Source organism: Poecilia mexicana, unplaced genomic scaffold (genome assembly GCF_051168715.1).
Source record: "Poecilia mexicana isolate PSO_F unplaced genomic scaffold, ASM5116871v1 scaffold_3, whole genome shotgun sequence".
NCBI lineage: Eukaryota > Metazoa > Chordata > Actinopteri > Cyprinodontiformes > Poeciliidae > Poecilia > Poecilia mexicana.
Genome location: NW_028263372.1, coordinates 22,533,633 through 22,552,666, shown reverse-complemented (window position 1 = coordinate 22,552,666; position 19,034 = coordinate 22,533,633). Strand labels below are relative to the sequence as shown.

General features: G+C 39.6%; 2 protein-coding genes across 4 annotated transcripts in view; one reads left to right on the top strand and one right to left on the bottom strand.

Moving 5' to 3' along the window:
- Positions 1-666: 666 nt before the first annotated feature.
- mthfsd (methenyltetrahydrofolate synthetase domain containing) lies at positions 667-7,514 on the bottom strand. Of its 3 annotated transcripts, XM_088004335.1 has the most exons (9): positions 7,328-7,514; positions 7,097-7,204; positions 5,870-5,979; positions 5,694-5,807; positions 5,222-5,335; positions 5,038-5,128; positions 4,708-4,820; positions 4,476-4,601; positions 667-2,441 (listed from the first exon to the last, which is right to left on the bottom strand). In XM_088004335.1, the coding sequence occupies exons 1-9, from the start codon at positions 7,431-7,433 to the stop codon at positions 1,698-1,700; spliced, it is 1,626 nt and encodes a 541-aa protein (XP_087860461.1). In that variant the 5' UTR covers positions 7,434-7,514; the 3' UTR covers positions 667-1,697. The 3 variants fall into 3 exon arrangements, with proteins under 3 accessions (XP_087860461.1, XP_087860460.1, XP_014846957.1); XM_088004334.1 differs by lacking the exon at positions 5,694-5,807 and having other exon boundaries at positions 7,328-7,513; XM_014991471.2 differs by lacking the exon at positions 5,870-5,979 and having other exon boundaries at positions 7,101-7,204; positions 7,328-7,512.
- An 87-nt stretch (positions 7,515-7,601) lies between these two features.
- The window catches only part of dbndd1 (dysbindin domain containing 1), a 19,699-nt gene continuing 8,266 nt past the window's right edge, over positions 7,602-19,034 (top strand). Inside the window, exons 1-2 of the mRNA XM_014991474.2 lie at positions 7,602-8,823; positions 14,069-14,212. Of these exons, the coding sequence (XP_014846960.1) occupies positions 8,793-8,823; positions 14,069-14,212 (175 nt within the window). The 5' untranslated portion in view covers positions 7,602-8,792. The remainder of the gene's footprint in view (positions 8,824-14,068; positions 14,213-19,034) is intronic.

Below are 19,034 nucleotides of genomic sequence, written 5' to 3'. Positions count from 1 at the left end.
TGATGACATTTGCTGAGGTTCACGACTCTGTTGGGGCTCAGGAGAGAGAAAGAGAGAGAGAGAGAGAGAGAGAGAGGGACGGGCAGCTGTTCCCAGGCCAGGCCTGGATGACAGCTCCATAAAAAGCCGGAGCCCCGCTCCGTGCAGACAGATGCACCGCGGGCTGGTGTCTCAGAGGAGCCGGGCTTTAGAGCCAACAGAGCTGGCGGTCATTTGTCAGGTAACATTGAGAACTGTAAAACAGAAACACAGAGCTACAATACATTGCACACCAATCAGGATAAGTGGATTGGATGATTGAGTTTCAGATGAATCTCTTGTGAGAAGCTCAGACAGACATTTTCAGAGGTGAGCTCCAGTGAGAACTTCAGAAAGGCAGTGACTCATTAGGAAAAAACTTTAGATTTGCTCCACTTTTATGGCGTCTTATGTGATACATTATCACCCCGTTTTCACAAAGGAAAATGATTGTCTAAAACGTCAGGCATAAATGAAAGCTCTATACCATTTAGAATAGTTTTTAGTTTGAAGACTGAGCTCACAATTCTCATCTTTCATTTTAAGAAAGGGCACAAGTTCATCCTTTTCAACGTTCATCACCACCGAAACAAAGCTTGGTGCAACCGTTTCATTTGGAGAGGGAAAAAAAAGATAAATGCAGTCTAATTATGACTGGGTGCTTTAATAGTGTTATCAGACAGATTAAACAGAGGATCGAAACAGGATGTCACAGTAAAAAAAAAGTTGAAATGACTAAGAAGCAAATCTGCCTTAACGTAACAGCTTTACACAAAAATACAAACAATGATCTTAAACTCGAACTACAAAACCTGAATTTCGCAGGTTAAAAATCACACAAATAAGCTAAAAAAAATAATTACGGCCAAACTAGGGCTCTCTAGACTTACTAGATTTACATAAATCTTAGCTAAAATAGCAGAAAAGGTTTGACTTTGAGTTTATCCAGTGGGACATGTGTGGTTTCAGTGGTTTCCAATGCTATCTTAAATACAAAATTTGACAACACTTCTGTTTTTCAGAATTGGATCAAAGAAAATGAAAAAAGAATGATTTTTAAAAAAAAAAAGATAAATTAAAGACATGGCAACTTTGTTCATGTAAGTTTTCTTGCAAACTGAAAGTTTCTTGAAATGTCACTGTAAGGTCTCATGCACCCATAATCAATATCATTTACACGGTTTCCAGATGGTGGAGTCATTTGTGTTGCCTTTTTTTTTTTTCCTCCAACAGACTATCAGTCCTAAAAGCTTTTTTTTTTTTTATAGCTGGAAAAGCTCGACTATGAAAAATAAATTTAGTGTGTCTTTAAATTAGAACAGAAAGCTACAGAAACGTCGTGACCTGCAGCAAGAAATTACACAAAATAAACCTTCAGGAAGGAAGATGACCTAAACACATGGAGTGAGAGTTGGGTGTAAACAGAGAAAGGCACATGTGGGAATCTTTAAGCTTATTTCAAATGTTACAACAAACACAATTCAGGAAATGTTTGATACTGACCCTACGTTTAATTTCACCTCACACCTTCAAGTCTTGTTTTTGCTGGAAAACTACAGCGAACATTAAGCTCATGTAACAGATTCCATTTGAAATGATAAAAACAGATCAACACTTCTAAAGATATTAAACGTGCACTAATATGAAGGTATTTTGTGGCGGTGCGCTGCCTGCTGCCGTTACTGATCAGCCTCCTTGGCGGCGTCGCTTTTAGCATCTGGCGGGGACGCTTTTGACTTCGCAGCCGCGGATGGCTTTTGTCTCTGTCCGGACCTCTTGTGTCCCCGCTGGCTCTTGGCCAGCTCGGCCTGCAGGCTGTGACCGTTCAGGCTCAGGCCCTGCAGCGCCTCCAGGGCTTGGTCTGCCACCTGAGGGTCGCTGTAGTCCAGGAAGGCTCTGTGCTGCGCCCCCTGCCAGGTGAGCCTCAGCGGGGCGGCGCTCCTCTCCCTGAGCGCGGTCTTCAGCTCACTGACGCGCAGCCCGGCGGGGATTCCTCCCAGGTACACGGTGGTCACACTTTGAGGGAGCTTCCGCTGGCTCGTCGCTTCGCCTCTGCCTTCCTCTGGGCCCTGCTCCCTCGCCACCCTCCTGCTCCTACCTTTCGCCGCTTTGCCAGCCTCTCCCTCCTCATCTCCTCTGCCACTTCCCCTGCTGTCTTTCCTGGCTCTCGCTGGCTGCTGTCTGGGTTTCTGATCTGCCTCTCCTTTTTTCTCCCGTCTAGATTCCTGGCTGGTTTCTCCCTCGGTATCCTGTTGTGTATTCCGCCTTGGCCTCCGTCTGGGTTGTCTTTTTGGTTGATTAGTTTGCAGGCCGGGCTCTGCTGCATGCGACGCTGTCCCCAGAGTCACGTCCTTCCCAGCCTGTTCCTCCAGAGCACGCAGCTTCTTCAGGATGGGAATTTTCTCCAACTTTTCTGCATCCAGCTAAAGACAAAAGAACTGGTTTTAGCCCATACTGCCCGCCGTTAATAAATATCTTTACAGCAGCAGGATATTTCACTTCCCACACAGTTAAAAATAACCGCTGCCGTCTTGATTTGTTGGGTCTTCAAGTGTCCTGGCAGCCTTTGATGCTGACCAGTCATGTAAAGGATACAAGCCTATTGTTTTTCACACTGGCCTGTTTGACCCGTCGTTCCTCCTGAACCCTGCAGAGCCAAGGTGGCTGGGCAGAGCCGCCTTTGATGATCAGACTTGGCCTTCCTGGCTGGGAGGTCACTGGGCCTTGTTTACTTACATGTGTGTCTGAGAGAACCCAGAGGTTACACACAACATGGCCACACGACGAGAATGATATGCTCATCGTGTCGGGTGAGAAGAAATATTATCAACAAGAAATTCACACAAAGTCTCTGCCAGTGGAAATAAATCAGGAGGAGGATTCAAGCCACACCATATAATAAATAGACAGGAAAGAAAGTAAAAATTGGACATCGTACAGAAAGGATGCGTTCATACACCAGATGTATTGCGTATTGAAGGCTATATGAGTGAAACATTTGCATAAAGAAACACTTTTAAAACACTCGCGTCTCATAAGAACATGAGTAAGCGGGTTGGCCCACTAGGGGGCAGTGTGACTACAAAAAAAGAAATTTTATGGATTTTATCTCAAAGGATTTCCAGATATAATAATGCTTAAATATTAAAAAAAGAAACAAATATCACTGATGCAGTGCCTTAATTCATGCTATTGCTTTTCTTTGCATCTTATTTTCTTTTGTATAAATATATGTCATGGTTTTTAACATAACCATGACAAAGCAAGAAGTGTTTCGACGCAGAGGAGCAGCTGACTGGGCTTCTGAAAACAAAACAAATACTCTGCTGCTGGATGAGTAAAAAAAGAAATATCGCTGTGGTCTGAAGCAAAGCCAGCGGTGAGGAGGATTATGTTTATGGAAGTTTTCTATTCATATGTAATGAGAATGTTAGTTTCCTGGAAAATAAAATTGATATGTTTGGGTCATTGCGAAAGAAACAGCTGAAATACTGGAAAGGCAGCATTGTGCGCTACATACCGGCAAGGCTGTGAGCAGATACAGCCGAATCAAGCTACACACAGGCATTAAGTCGCATTCAAAGTATGGAAAAGGTGACAAAAGTCAAAATGTATTCCTCAATACATTCACCCACATAAACTTTGGAGTCAAAGGAAAAATTAAGTTGACTTTAAAGATCAATCAATCAATCAATCAATCTGCCAGACATGTTTATGACCAATTTTCCCTTTACTGTCTCGTCAGTGATTAACAAGCAAAGTCTGTGGACAAATGCTTTAACACATAAAAGACGAGAATCTTATGATTTTTTTTCTTTCATTTTCTGTCCAATTCTAAAATACCACCTCAATCATCATTTTTCTAGATGTTAATAGCCCTTGATAAATAAAAAAAAAAAATGTCATTCAAATTTGGAAATTGCAGTTCCAACCTCAAAGAAAACAGAAAATTGGCCATGAAATACACGACTGCTATATAGGTATATTTTTTTGGTTCACTTCAAAAATGTTAAATACTACGTATTGGCACAGAGTAGGAAATATCACATGATCCAGGTCTTAGAGTTATAAATGCAACTTCAAATGGACAACAGAGAACAATGTCTGACATAATAGAGAAAGAGGATATGAGATTTTACTGGTATAATAACCTTTAAGTAAGAGTATATTCTCCGTTTTTACAGAAAAAAAATTACAACAGAAAACAACACTTCATTTATTGCATTTATTTGCATTTATTATTTATTTATTGCAACAATTGTTCCTACTGCTGCAATAGAATCTATTAAATATTATAGCTGTGGCATAAAAAACCTTTGAACTGTATGTGTTCCTGTTTCAACATGATATATTTCTCAACCTGAGAAAGTTAATTTAAATCATCATGCAAAAAGAATAACCCAAATGTAATCTCACACTACCGGTACACAAGACAGATAAATAGCCTCAGCTTTTACCTTAGTCCAGATGATTCCCTGTGGTTTGGGCAGCTTGCATTCAGTCTTAATGACTCTGGTCGGTGTGAGGATGTAATCAACAGTCAGGTCATGAGTTCCTATAAGCTCCTCTGGAATGTCTACCACCTAAAACACAAATTCAGCAGTTTAATCATTTCATTAAATGGCAAAAAAGAAAAAAAAAATACTGTAAAACCTTTGCAATTTTCCAGGAAATCAGACAAATACTAACCTGACAGTCATGGACAACAGTGACAACCACAGTGGATTCATTCACGGCTCCCATTGAAGCCATCATGGCCCACTCCAGATCAGCATAACCCTCTCCCTTTCCAATCCGACACCCTGCAGAAGGTGCATGCTCAGGCATTTTTCAAAGAAATGTTTTTTTGATTAATAATTAATAAGAAAATGTTTAACAGCGTTACTTTATTTGGGATGAATAAATGAGAAAATTCTAATACTTTCAGATCTGAAGAAACCATTTTCGATACCGTGCCTATCTATATATACAGAAAAAAAAGGAAAAAAACAGCAGCCTTTGGTCACAAAAAGAACAAACCTTTCTCAGAAACTGCCACAGAGCCCACCACCACCAAATCAACCTTCACCTTTGCATCCAGGCCAACAGGAACACTGAAGTCCTTCACACCCTGCAGGAGATTTAAAAGTTACAATAGACAGTTAGAAGAACCTCTTAATTTCTCTGGCTCTTATGAATATTGTTTCAGGCTGAAATTGCAAACCTGAGATGAGGCGCAAACACGCAGCTGTTCTTTGTTGGCACCCTGCGGCGGGGTGATCTTGTTGAAGAGACCAGAGCGAAGACGAGGAGTCGGAACCAACAAAGTCTTCTGTGCCTGTAAATTATGCCAAACAATAGACCACTAAAGACTGAGAATTAGACTAACTTTAACTAAACATTTATGCATAACTAGCATATATCAGAGAACTGTAGAGTGAGGATGAAAGTTGCAATAAGATTCAAGATGAAATGATGTAAACTGTTGCGATGGCTTCGATGTTACTAATTCTATAAAGTAAAAAAATAAAAAAAATCCACTAAATAGTTTGTTTTCCCATATACCGTTTTACAGATTTATATCTCCAGATTAATCTGAGCAGCTGCAGCTTCTTCAGAAAAATGCAAAGAATTTTTTATTTTTGGAAAAAAAAAAAGTGCTTCTTGGTGCTTTTCTTCTAACAGCTGCGTGCTACCTGCAGCACCGCGAACCGAGCACCCTCCAGAGGTTTGTCAGGATCCACCTTCACCTCGGCCGTCTGGGCAAAAGTCTGCAACTCTGCCACTTTGCTGCAGGCTCCGAAAGCCCCCTGGAAAGAATAGCAATTCATACATGTTGTTTGTTTTTTTTCTTCACTTTTGGTCAACTTACTTCCAGCGTGACAAAGCGAGCCTGCTGCTGAGGGCTGTCTGGGTTTACTTTCACTGTCTGGCTTGACTTAAACTCCTGAAGCTCTGCAAGCCTGTTGCACGCTTGATTGGCTGCCTGATCAATAAACACACAATACGAAATCAAACCGGAAGAATAAATAACATGAAAACATTGATCATTTAAAGCTAGAGGACTCTGCAATTACTGTTTTAGAGGCCATGTAGAAAATACATTTGTGTTTAACACCTGATTTAATTCTTTTTTCTTTTCAACTGGGTATCAATCAGTTTAATGAGCACTATTACAGAGCTGAGAGGTAGTACTATTTGTCATGTTTACAAGATAATTTTGTCTTAATTGTTTCCTGATTTGTAGCAACTGTATCTAAAACCAGGGAGCTTTGCAGCATGTTTCTAAATCAATTGATCTGTTGTCCAAATTTAATTAAGCTTAGAGGACAACTTGTAGATATATCATAGCTGTAGCACCTTGCCAGAGCATCCATTTTTATTGAACCTTTTTGTTTTCCCACATTAAAAGTAGAGAACACTGATTTTTTTAAAAAATTTTATTACAGTTACCCAACAAACCTCTGAAGCCTCTGCAGAGCATCTGTATTTACACTGTAGTTAATTTGCACAAGGGGTGGACTATATTTGATAATTAGGTGAACTTTGAAAGCAAGTGGTTGCACTAGATTTAATTTAGCTATATTAGAGGAGGCACACAAATCTAAATTAAATTTTAAGTTTTTAGAATATCATGCAAGATTTTCCTTCCACTTCTCAGTGATTTACTCTTTTAAGTTTTGTCTACCACATAAAAATCTAATGAAATATTGCAGCCAGGCTGTGCATTACCAGTCTCTTTCATGCTCACGGTGTCGAATATGCCACTCAGCAGAAAACCGACCATGTGACGCAAAACTAAAAAGTACTTTTGAAATTAACCACGTCAGACTGCATAGATGATTATCTTTCTCTCTAGAAGAACTGCAGCCTTTGCGCAGTGGTCTGTCTGTGAAGTATCTCTCCTAAGAAAACTGAGAAAAACAGTTGTTCCATGCTATTTTTAGGGTCCCTAAAAAATAATGACCCCAGGGACCCGAAATAGCCCACAAGCAGCACTCATGCTGGAAGAACTATTAGGATTAACAAATAATAAAAACGCATTACGATGTCGGAACACGTAATTTAAAAAACGTGGTGGTTTTTCTGTAGTCGGAACTTGCCTTAAAGTTTGGGATTCTGTTGTGGACAGGCCTGGGAAAGTTAGCCAAGTTCTTTTCTTCTATGTAGTCCCAAACCCTCTGACGGATGTCCCACTTCGACGCTCCTGGACGTCAGAAGAGGAAAATGAGTTTAGGAGACGAAGCTACATCAACGATGGCAGCGACCTGGACAGAACCTTAGCTACATTTATAAACAGAAGTAAAGCGAGGAGGAACATTGTCCTTACCAGGGTTTATTTTAATGACAGGCTCCATGATGTTGTTGGTGTTAGAAATGAGCTGCTTCTTCAACGCTGACTTGCACTGGAAAATCTTCCACGTGAGCACTAACATGCAGAAACAGCTGCTTGTCAATGTTTATCACTGCTACGGAAGCTCGCAAAGGACAGGTTTTTAGAAAGCGCGAACTCGACTTCTACGCAGCCGTGAATGCAAGTATTTCATAAACGTACACAATTTCTTTTTCATTCGCTCTTATAAAAACGCTATGTCCAGTTGATGTGCAGACAAAACAGTGGCCTTTTTTATCCCTGAATTTTTTAGAGATCAAAGCAAAAGCGATCTAGCAAACAGAAGCATTTAAATTTAAATTTGATCAGGATTGAACTTTAGTTTTTTTTTTAAGAAAGAAAGAAAGAAAGAAAGAAAGCGTAAATAAAGAGTGAAGAAAAAAAGTCTGGCTCATTGGAAGGAAATTATAAATTAGCATTGTATGTCTGTTTTATACTTGAGATAAAATCTAACTTTTCACTTCTGAGTTTTACAAAAAAAAAATACATAAAATATTTGTGCTGTCTGTTTTTTCTGATTTCTCTGTTTAAAACCAAAAAGCTCCCTCAAACACTACATTCTTTCCAAATAAAAAAATTGTCTTCTGACAACTTGACATTACCTCATTTTTCCAGTAGAGGGCGAGCTGCACCAGCTTATTTTACCGGGAAGAGGGAGGCTCCATTTCCTTCTTATCTAAAGGTATGGCAATCTCTTTTTTTTTTAGTCTAACAAACTGTCTTTGTTGCAGTGAACCGCTCTTCCCTGCCATCCAGACACCACGCCTTAATTTTCAATATTTCACACTAACTGACCCAACTGGGTTTGTCAACTTGACGTGTGGGTTTATGTCCCATTCATGCATGTGTCCTCCCTAGTATTCCTCCCACCAGCTTCCCATCTCCAGTGGTCCACTGCCCTCCCTGACTCCCCCATTCTCTCTTGCAGCCTGGGCAGCCGGCCAGCCCAGCCCTCCCCATTTTTCTCTTTCTCTCTCCTCTTTGCTCTGGATCTCTCTGTTTTCTGCACACACCGAGCCAAGCCTCACAATGCTGCGTTTACCAAAGCAAGTGGCTGATAAATTTGCTGTGATGTCGCCGTTGCCAGACCTCCCTGTCTACTCTGTAGTCTTCACATGGCTCTGATGGCAGAGCGGGACAGGTGGACTGAGCTGGAGGAGGAACTCCACATCTCCTGTTTGGGACAATTTGCACAGTAGAGAAAAAGAGAGGGGGAAAAAACAGAAAAAGGGTGGAACAGAGCCAGTTCAGAGCTTAGGTCTCGCTGTGTCCACCAACCTCCACCACCCCCTCTTTACTCTCTCCTATGCACACTCACTTGCATACATTCCCCTTCCCCATTTGTGTCCTCCACTCTCCGATGCTGGTGTGGTGAGAAGCAGAATCCTCTCGGCTGAGCTGCATGGAGGCACAGGGAGGGGCAGGGAGCCCAGGTAAGAGCCATTTTCCTGTCCTTTCTTTTTAATGCCACAGCTGGGAACAGGGCTGAAGCAGAATCCTGTCCCGCTTCAGGCGGCTTGTGCTAAAATGTTGCCTTTTTGTTCCGTTTCTTTTTTTTTTTTTTTTCAAATAGACTGTGTGAATTTCTCTGCTTTTGGTCTCCGATCTTAAGCAACTCTTAAAGAGTTCATTAACGATACATGTGGTTAAATACAGCACTAAAGCACTACTTATCATTGTTCTTTTACAAGGGATGTAGTAAAGGAGGGTTGATTCCCCCCCCCCGCCCATTCACACAGTTTAATCTGCTGTTCTTTTTAAATCAGCTCACAGGAGGTCAACCGTGCAAAGGCTGGACTGCTGAAATACAAATTGTGGAACAATAGTGTGGCCTTTGTTGTAAAAGCCACCCAGAAAAGCCTGTGCTACGGTGGAACTGAGGAGGGCTTTATTACGGCTGCTGGACAGAATCATAATTGAAAGTGATGACATTACAGCTGCATTTTATGTTTAGCACTGGTATGCTATAGATAACACAGGAGCCCTCAGTGACACGCCTATTAAACTGTGATGAATAAAAGGGGGATGTTCAGTTTATTGATTTTTATTTATTTTTTGGGGGGTGGGGATAAGACATAAAGACAAAACAATTGTTTTTAACAGCTGAACATTATCTATAAATCATTCAGGATAACCTGAAATTAATTGCACGTGTTCTTCTGTTCTGACAGATAAACTAAAATCATGAAAACGCCCTGTGCTTTGCATTTCTATTACAAACATCTGCACAAGTTTCATAATCGAACAAGAATTCAGTTAAAAGTGAGCGGCTGCAGCCACTTTATTACCTGCTGATGCAATTGGTAAGTGTGGTTTGTACACTGTTTCAAATGGAGCAATATCCATTCAGATCCAGCTGCTGAGAGGTGTCAGTGTTACAAAGTAATAATTGTTCTATAATGAGATCCATAAGCCACCAGCTAAATAACAGAGCTGATCTCATGGAAGTTTTCAATAGTGAAACAGTTCTAAATTATTTAGAAAAGAGTCGTCCTTAAATAAACGACCCACAGATATAAAAGAAAAATAGCAACAACAAAAAAGAACCTAAATGTGTCTGAAAAACAAATCAGGACTGAAATAAATCATTTATAACAATCCCAATTCATGACATGAGTGTACGCTTGCTGCTAAATCAACCAGGTTTTAAATTATATTTACCGTTCTCTGATTTTAGTTACGCAGAGGTGGAGGTGTGACTTCATTTCAAACACTCAAATTCATGCACACTTTCAAATCTAACACTTTCTCTACTCTTGAATTTTAGCATCTCTGTTTTTCCCAGTTATCCCAGTCATGCAGTACCAGCACAAAAGTCTAAGACATTGTTAAAATGTAATTCAAAATTATGGGACCTGTGACGGTTCCTTGTGGAATTACTATTTCAATTTTGGAATATTTAATGTGTTTTCTAATTATATCCAATTATATTTGGATATAATTCAAACCATGACAGTGGCTTTTTAGACTGATTTTGTCTTGAGTGATTTGAGATTAAGATATCGTGATATTAAGATATTGGGTTAAATGCCTTCCTCATAGTATGCTGTAGCATTTCCTTTGCCAAGTAGCTGTTAGTCTCTAAAGGATGTCAGTGTTTGCATGCTAAAGTAAAATGTGCCCTTAAAGGGTAAAATAAAAGTTATTAAAATGACACATTTCATGCAGGTTTGGTGTATATCAGCTATCAGGTAATCTCAGGTCATTTGTATTTAATTATTGCTCATTTGTGTTGTCATTGAGTACCATTGGAGGTAAAGTCGGATAATTTGGAAAACCTTTCCTTTGCCATCAATTCCACCCAGATTATCTGTTGTTGGATTGTTAAGGAGCGCGCCACGTGTTTGCAAACCCTTCCAATTTCCTATTTCTGGCTGACTGACGTGAAACAAGAAAACAATCCATACAACATTATTTTTGAAACTCTTCATGACTGTAAACCAACTCAGTTTGGCAGAAGATGTTGACTGAAAACATAAAGTCACCTACAGCACGAGGTTTGTGTATAAATAAACACAGAATCCAGAAGAAACATTGACAGCATCCTGAGGGGTGTATTAATTTGTCCCTCTTGTCCTGCAGTAATTGATTGTTAATTCAAGATCAAATTCAATCTGACCCCAGATAATAACCTCATTCTAGAGACCGTTGTCATACTCTTGTCTATTCGTCTTCCTTCACATGTCCTGGATTAGCGTCTGCAGAGACAGCTGCAGCAGACCGGCGCAGTCATGGAGAGAGACGCATATATGACACCCAGCTTTGTTTTTATGTGTAAGCCACCGGTACAATTGACCCGAGCTTCTTCAGCAGGTGGTTGCTTGATCAGGCCAGCTGGGCATACTGGGATGTCTGGAAAGGCTCTTTTTGTCTGTTGCCATTTTTACATTCTGACTGAAGCCCAGAATCATCTTTGGCCAAAATCACAGATGCAAAAATAAAGAAAGAAAGAAAGAAAGAAAACTCTGTGGGAACTTTAACATGACATGCATTCTGAGCATTAGACATAGATAACCGTAAACATCTTGCATTTTAAAACTGTTTTTACGTTCAAGTTCAGCTCTTGTGGACACATGGCTGAACAGAGTCACTGATGTAGAAACTGAAACTCCATCCTGCCGTCCAAATATTGAGTAAACATTTCATTACGACTACCGAGGTCAAACTGAGATCTTTCAAGGCGCAGCTCCTCAGTGGGGGAAACAAATCAATACCCAACGATTGCCGTTGCTTCTCAAAGGCATATCGCAGCGTGTCCGTCTTCCCCCCTCGCTCTGCTGCATTCAGCCGTCTTTGTTCCAGAAATTTAACAATCTTTGAGCATATATTGCACGAAGAAATGGTGGCCGCCATCTGCTGAGACCCATCTGCTGCACTCCCACACTGCACTGCAATAGTTTTTCAGGTCTGACCGTTTCTCCTTAAAAGCTGAAGATTTTTAATATCATTGTGTAGTTTGTAGTTGCTCGACCCACCGTCAACGCTCTTGTATTTCAGGCAAATGTGCAGCACTTTTCATGCACCTGTGCTTTTCTTTGCCCAGACTTTGCTTTCAGCTGTGAATTTGAGGCCTTAACCCTGATCCAGCAGAGCCTCTGTGGAGCATTAACTCCTAAATGTGAAAATGTGCTATTATGAATTTGTTCTGTTTAGCGACTTTAGAGGTGAAGAGGATGATGGTTTTCTAGTCAACCCTTAAAACACAAACGCATCAGCTGGAAGAACGTGGCTGCAAGGCGATGAATGTCACATCTGAAAGTGAAACGAAACGTAACATGAACGCCTAAAATTCATGTGATGCTCCATATGCCTCGAAGAATATTTTCCTAATCTTCCTCATTTTGTTAGGTTGACGCCAGTCCAGATGGTTTGATCTAAAATCTAATCGAGTGTCATATGCTGAGATCAGATCAACACAAGGACGACACATTATGACTCACACAGTTTTTCGTTTTCAGTGATCTCACAAGGTTTGTTGACTGACGCTCCGTATAAAAAACAAACTCTTCTATCAGAATAAAAGAGTGTCTTCTTTATCTACACCAGTTCAGCCCACCATACTTAACGTGTAAAATAACAGAGAAGGTGTTGAGAAACTATAGCGTTGAAAGGGAAATGATAACACTTTACCTCTGTATTTGTCTGTTCATTTCTATTCAGTTTTGCACTAATGCACATTCATCTCTGCTGTTAAATGCTCCTATAGATCACAGTGCTTGTGTGATTTGGGTTCTTGTTGAAACACCTACTTTTATCATCGATCCTTCTGTCTTACCAAGAGCATTTCCATCGCAGGACTTTTTCTTCCCCAAGGGTTTAGGAGCCATTAAGACAATTGTGTTTCTCTCTTGTAAAAACAGAAATAGCCAACAGTTTGGTTTTTCCTAAAAGGCTTAGAGATGGGAATGTTGTCCTGGTTATGTCTGCAGCTGTGATTTTAAAATTTTGCTTAATTAAGGCGTGAAATGGGAAGTTTAACATTTTTTTCAACACAGGAATCAGCACATTGACAGCAATGGCTGCAGGGATAGAAAGAAATGAACATTTTCCTCATCAACAATTATTCTGATCTTTGATCACGAGAACGGAGGAGGGAATCAGAGAAATGAAATCTCAGTTTGAGTGTTCAGTTTCAAAGCTCAACACTGAGTGGCTCAGTGTGTGTCTTCACCTCGTTGTTGTACTTTCTGCGTCGTGTGTCTGTGCACTGCTGTGTCAGATAGAGCTGCCGTTTCACCCCACAACACGAAGAAATGTTGCTTTTTTATGACATCGCTTACCAACAAGCCTGAAACTTTAAGGACTTTGGACCAAAGTGGAAAGGTAAACACTTATCAGCAGGGTCATGATCACTGGGTTTCTTTAAATAAAATTAAAAACAAAAGTTTATATTGGGAAAAACCATTTAAAGGTTCTAACAAAAAAGATGCTCACGTCTTTTTTCAAGCATGTGAACATGTCAAGTATAAGTTAATATGATCCGTGGATTAAACCTGCAATTCTGATTCATAAACCTGACTAGAAGTTGTAAGTATGAAAAATCAATCACATAAGCGAATTTAACAAAAACGATTGACGAACACAGATGTTTTTCAGTGCAGAATATGTCTAACAAAGTAATACACAAACTCGAAAAGCATTTTAAAAAGTTTTCTAAGTCTTGATAAATATGGAAAACTAAAACAGAGTATGAAGCATTTTTTTTTGTTCTCTATGAATGTCTGAATGTGTCAATCTTTCTGTCTTGGTCCTCTGTTTTAATTTCCTACCTTTTTTTCCCTCCACCCTACCTTTCCTGCCTTCCTACCTTATGTCAAGTCATTCATCTCATTCCCACTTTTCTTAGGTGCTTTTATTCCTCTGCTATCATTCGGTCCTTTCTGTGTCAAGCTGACACTCTGTTCTGAGATTCAGAACCTTTTGTTCCTGATTTTTAAATGGAGATCAAACATATAGAAAAAAAAATCTAATTCCCTAAAATGTTTTTTTTTTTTAATGACAAAAATCCTTGGATCAATAACTTTTTTTCCTCCACTCCCTTTCTTTCTATCTCTTTCTTTCTTTCTTTCTTTCTTTCTTTCTTTCTTTCTTTCTTTCTTTCTTTCTTTCTTTCTTTCTTTCTTTCCTTCTTTCTTTCTTTCTTTCTTTCTTTCTGTTTCTGGGAACATGTGACGATAGAGCCCAACAAAGACATCCAGAAGCTGCTGAAGCCGTCCAGCTCAGGGGATTTATCCAAGGAGCTGTTCCAGCTCCCGTCAGGGGAGGCAGAGGGCAGCCTGTCGGGCCACACTGCCAGCCTGCTGCACATCAGCGAGAAGAGACGTAAGTGTTAAATAAAAATGGATAAAGACAAGGAGATATGAGGCTATAAAACATTTGAGAATATCGCTTCACCAGAAAGGAAACCTTTGAACTTTTAAAAGTGAAAATTTCTGACAGATTAGCTACCACGCTTCTCAAGGAAAAAAGCGAAAAGGCGCTTTCATTGTTAATGATGATAAAAAAAAAAAAATATGTTGATTTAGATCACATCCAGCATGCACTAATTCTAAATTTTTAACCCGTCTTAACCGTCTCTGTCTCCTTTAAGTATTCTGCTCCACCAGACTGCTGTGACACAGTTTCATCTGAAAGGACTCATTGTGTCGCACAGAGGCTTGTGTATATGTGCCACCAAACCTCACGGCCGCTGAAGCACAGCAACTGAGAATGCAGAAGCGACATAAATGACAACAAGGCCACTTTTATCTGCTTCACTAACTAAACAGGTCTCTGGGATTGAAAGTGGGACATTAACCAGCCTTGCTACCTGGCAGGTCAGATAATATGCTGAGACGGGAATCAGTGAGAGGAGGATGCTTCAGGAAAAAAAAAAAACGACCAGAATTTTGGTTTAAGTGCAAGATATTAATGATAATATCTTAAATTATCTTAATAAGATCTAATTAAAACTTTAAATGAAGCAAAAGATTATCAACATGTTTCATGCTTAATGTGTCTGAGATGCTTGTGGTGTTGAGGTTATTTTCTGATTAATATAGGAAGTACTCCAGTACAAAACAGAAGAGATGACAAGATTTCCTGTTTTTAAAGAAAAGGTCAAATGTAATGGTTGCTGAGATTTTTGCATTATTTATTTTTGGGCCCAAACTGTCAAAGTTTTCAAGACAAGGACATTGAAATCCTAGAAGAAACAAAATTGTTTTTATTTACAGGGACAATTAAATAATACAATGTTGCAGTTAAAGGAAACTATTGTTTTTTTTTATCCATGGACCCTTAAGACAAAAGCCAATTAGCAGCTAATTGCACATATAATCGTGTTAACAAAATGGGATTAGCTTAAGTGGACTGCAAAACAGAAATACCAGTTGTAGCTTCCTAACTGAACTTTTTAAACAGCTTTACCTTCCTACGAATGATGGGTGGCATTTATTTAATTTCCAAACTCTACACATGAAACTGTGTAATAGCCACATTTGTCTTCTGTTAAACCGAGGCAAAGTATCGTATCGCTCTTTCAGCTAGTTGAATGCTTTCAATTGTCAGAACTCTGTGGTACATTTCTTTCAGTTTTGAAACCAATTTTACTTAAAAATAAAATTGATATACATTGAGATCAAAGTGACCCACGTCTAAGTATAAGTAATATCGAGCTAAACTCCACTCTGTTACAGTTTTTTTCTTTTTGGCTTGTAAAATACTTTCATATCTTCAAATCGAAACCATACCTGTATGTACCACCACAAATTTACATAAACTATAGGAAGTTTTAACTGCCTAGACCCTAAAACAATGTTACTCAACCTCATGCTGTGGTTACGCAGAATCTCTGTCTGCCCTAAGGAAGACTAACTCAATTTATTGAATTCTTGGAGAGGCTAAAAGGACAAAGGTTTGGACCTTTTTTCTGACAAATGCAGCTAAAAATTATTTGACCAGTTGCGGTGGAATTTAGATCATTAAACTTTCAACCCTAGACATTTAGAGTGGTCATAAAATATAGTTTGGTGTGTAAAATAACATGTGGCACACGGAGACCATGACAAAAGTGCAGCGGCACATCCTTCATCTCAGTACATGAAAGACGTGTAACAGACAAACCAGCAGCATGTAAACAATCAACAGTAGAAATTCATGACAAAGATTGATATTTCACAAAATGCACATCATTTCTTAAATTTTGACAGAATAAATGATTTTTTTAGATATGCCAACATATATGGCAGCAAGAAATAAATCAATAACAAAAACACTCAACTAAAGTACTGCGTGAAATCTTTTTGTTATATACCAGCAGAAAAAACTGCTGGTATATAACAAAAATATAACAATATAAAACAATAGTTTCCTTTAACTGCAACATTCATTGTATTATTTAAACCCTGCATTCTTATTTTTTTTAAAGACTCCACCTCTGTCTATTAGTTGTCTGTCCTGCTCTTTTTATTGAATTGTGAAGGCAAATCCATCATTTTGCATGCAGAGAGATTCATTTACATGTGCTTTAGGCAAAAAAAAATCCTTCCAGTTTTTTCGGCTTCAGCTAAGGCGTGTCTCGGCAGGATTTAGTAGTCCTCCCCACTCATGTCTCAGAGGCTCTCTGATCATCTTTTGAGATGAAACAGTTGTTTCAGTGCCTGCCTGGGAGTGAAATCACACTGATCAATAATTTAAGAAGCAAGAGGGCATGGAGGATGCAAAAAAACATGAGGAGAAAAAAAAAACCCGTCTGAAAAGGAAGCGTAGCTGATTGGGAATTATGTTGCAATAATAAGGAACATTTTTACCACGTTATGTCTTATACTCATGTCTTTTTTTTTTTCCTCCTCCGTTATTGTTTTGCATTTATCATCTCTCCTGTAGCTTCAACTCTCCCTACTTTCCCCCATCATCCTTCCTCTCCCGCTTCTCTTTTCATCTCCTCCCCCACAATTCTCTTCATGTTGCATTGCCTCTAGTTTCCACTTACCCCCGAAAAAAGATGTTCATAAAGGTAACTGCTAACAAGCCTCTTTCAGTGAACTAAATAAAAAATGTATTCCTTGAAATTCTCAGACATAATTGGAAATGATAAAATCTGTCTGTTAGCTATATTCTCTCATTTTTACAGCCTCCTTGTTTCAATCCCACATGTTTCCCGCCACACCCTGTGTTGAATGTTCTTAATATATTTGACAAATTATTCATTGCTACTATTTCAGCATGATGGATACTCCTCTATGAATCAATATTGGGTCTGTTTGGAGTAGGATGGAGGAAATGAGGTACAGCAGACAAAGAAAGCAGCAGGAGATTTGGCTCTGCCTCTTCAACATGAAGCAGCCTTGGAAGCGGCATACAGACGGGATAATAGCAGTTTTCAGCCTGCCATTCTCCTTTTGTTCTCCTCTCAACGTCTGACCCAAGAGCCATTGTTTAGACTTTGCAGCGTAAACTGTTGTCAACTAATTTATGAGGAAATCACACGTTCATCTGCTTCTCTTTCACATCTAGATTTAGGCTTTAAAAAAAACAACATATGTTGTTAAAATGTCATGTTCTTGAGATGTCAAGTCATGAGACAATAAAAAATCATTTTAAAAGTGGATTCCTATTAATTTAAAAACATGTAATGAAATAAAAGGTGCAATAACCTGAGTGCAAAAGTACTTTTAAAGTCGGTTTCAACAGTCAGGTTCTTGAGTTAATGCCTGCCATTAGTTAGGAAAACTAATTAAATATAATAGATATTCCTTCCAGTCAGATATTCCTCACATTTGCACATTTGCATTCTTCTACTACAGCCACAGTTTGAAGAGATGTCATAATCTGGGGAAAAGGATATTATTGTACGGTGTTAGTCTGGAGAGAGTCCAGGGCAAAACAACAACCGTCAATAACGGGAGAAAACTCGGAACCACAGAAACGTTGGAGGTTCTAGACATTGTTCAAAAAGTCCTAAGCATAAAAGATGGAAATTGATCACAGTGGCTACCAAGAGACTGATAGCAACACAGAAGGTCCTGCGGGAATTTGTGCCGAGCGTCGGTACACGTGACAGCAATCTCCTAGTTCCCTAACCTGGATTGGAAGACTGTTCTTCTGAAGAAAACATCCATGCCTGGTTAACACCTTTTAAAGTTGAACTCACAGTGAAATATGGCGGTGGCTGTATTCGGCTCTGAGGTTACTTTTTAATTTTAGGTTAATTTTGCAAAGTAGAGAAACGAAACGAAGGATCGTTCAACTGTTCTGATCCTTTGGTGTTCGGTTTTTGGTTTCCTTTAATGTTTGTGCTTTGATCATTTCCTTTAAAGAGGCAGTATTAAGTATTTTAAAGGAACATAGTGCCACTCTGTAGCATATTTATGTAACTTTGTTTCCTTCAGTTGTTGCGCAGTTCCACCAGGTGTTTGCTAGTTGTTGCTGGCTAGTCTGAAGGAGTTGAGTGAGGGAGATGCGGGGAGGGCTGCTTTATGAGGCAGGAGCTTGGTAACTTGGATTCTGCATCGTCGAGGAGAAATAGCCACGCCTTGAAGGTGGTCCCAGGTCAAATCAGCTGCTTTGGACAGCCGAATAGTTGTCTCAGTCGCTTTGTCCTTGGGTAAGACCCTTCACCCACCTCGCCTGCTGTGGTGGTCAGATTGTATGGCAGCCTTGCGTCTGTCAGTCTGCCCCAGGGCAGCTGTGGCTACAGTCTAGCTCACCCCCACCGGCGTGTGTGTGAATGTGTGAATTACTGGGTGTAGTGCGAAGTGCTTTGGGAGTCCTCTGGACTAGATAACGCTCTATGTTTGTGCATTGGCTCTGCCAAACAAAACCTTACAAAAATAAACTGTTTTGAAGGTGGGCGCACTCACTCAGTCAGGTTATTGCAGCTGTTTAGATGTTTATATCTCTTCCTCCCATAAATTTGTTTCTAGTGGAATTTCGCAAGATGTATGTGTAGGTAGTATAAGTTTGCAAAGTGATTAATCATTGTATCAAAATCTGCCTTTGTATTGCAGTGTGCACACTTTTTGAGCTTCTCACTTTAACGATGGAGAGAATAGCAAATGCTTTTAGACTCCTGCCGTACTGCGTATACGAATTCCTTGCGCTTCCGATTAAATTTTACCCTTGCCTCAGTGCATTACCAATTCAGCTCCCCTGGATGCCTGGT

Coding starts and splice junctions, on each gene's coding strand:
- mthfsd (XM_088004335.1), bottom strand. CDS start 7,433: ATGTTAGTGCTCACGTGGAAGATTTTCCAGTGCAAGTCAGCGTTGAAG. Junction 5,808..5,869: donor CTCGCTTTGTCACGCTGGAA/GTAAGTTGACCA, acceptor TATTCTTTCCAG/GGGGCTTTCGGAGCCTGCAG. Junction 4,602..4,707: donor CTGTTGTCCATGACTGTCAG/GTTAGTATTTGT, acceptor TTTGTGTTTTAG/GTGGTAGACATTCCAGAGGA.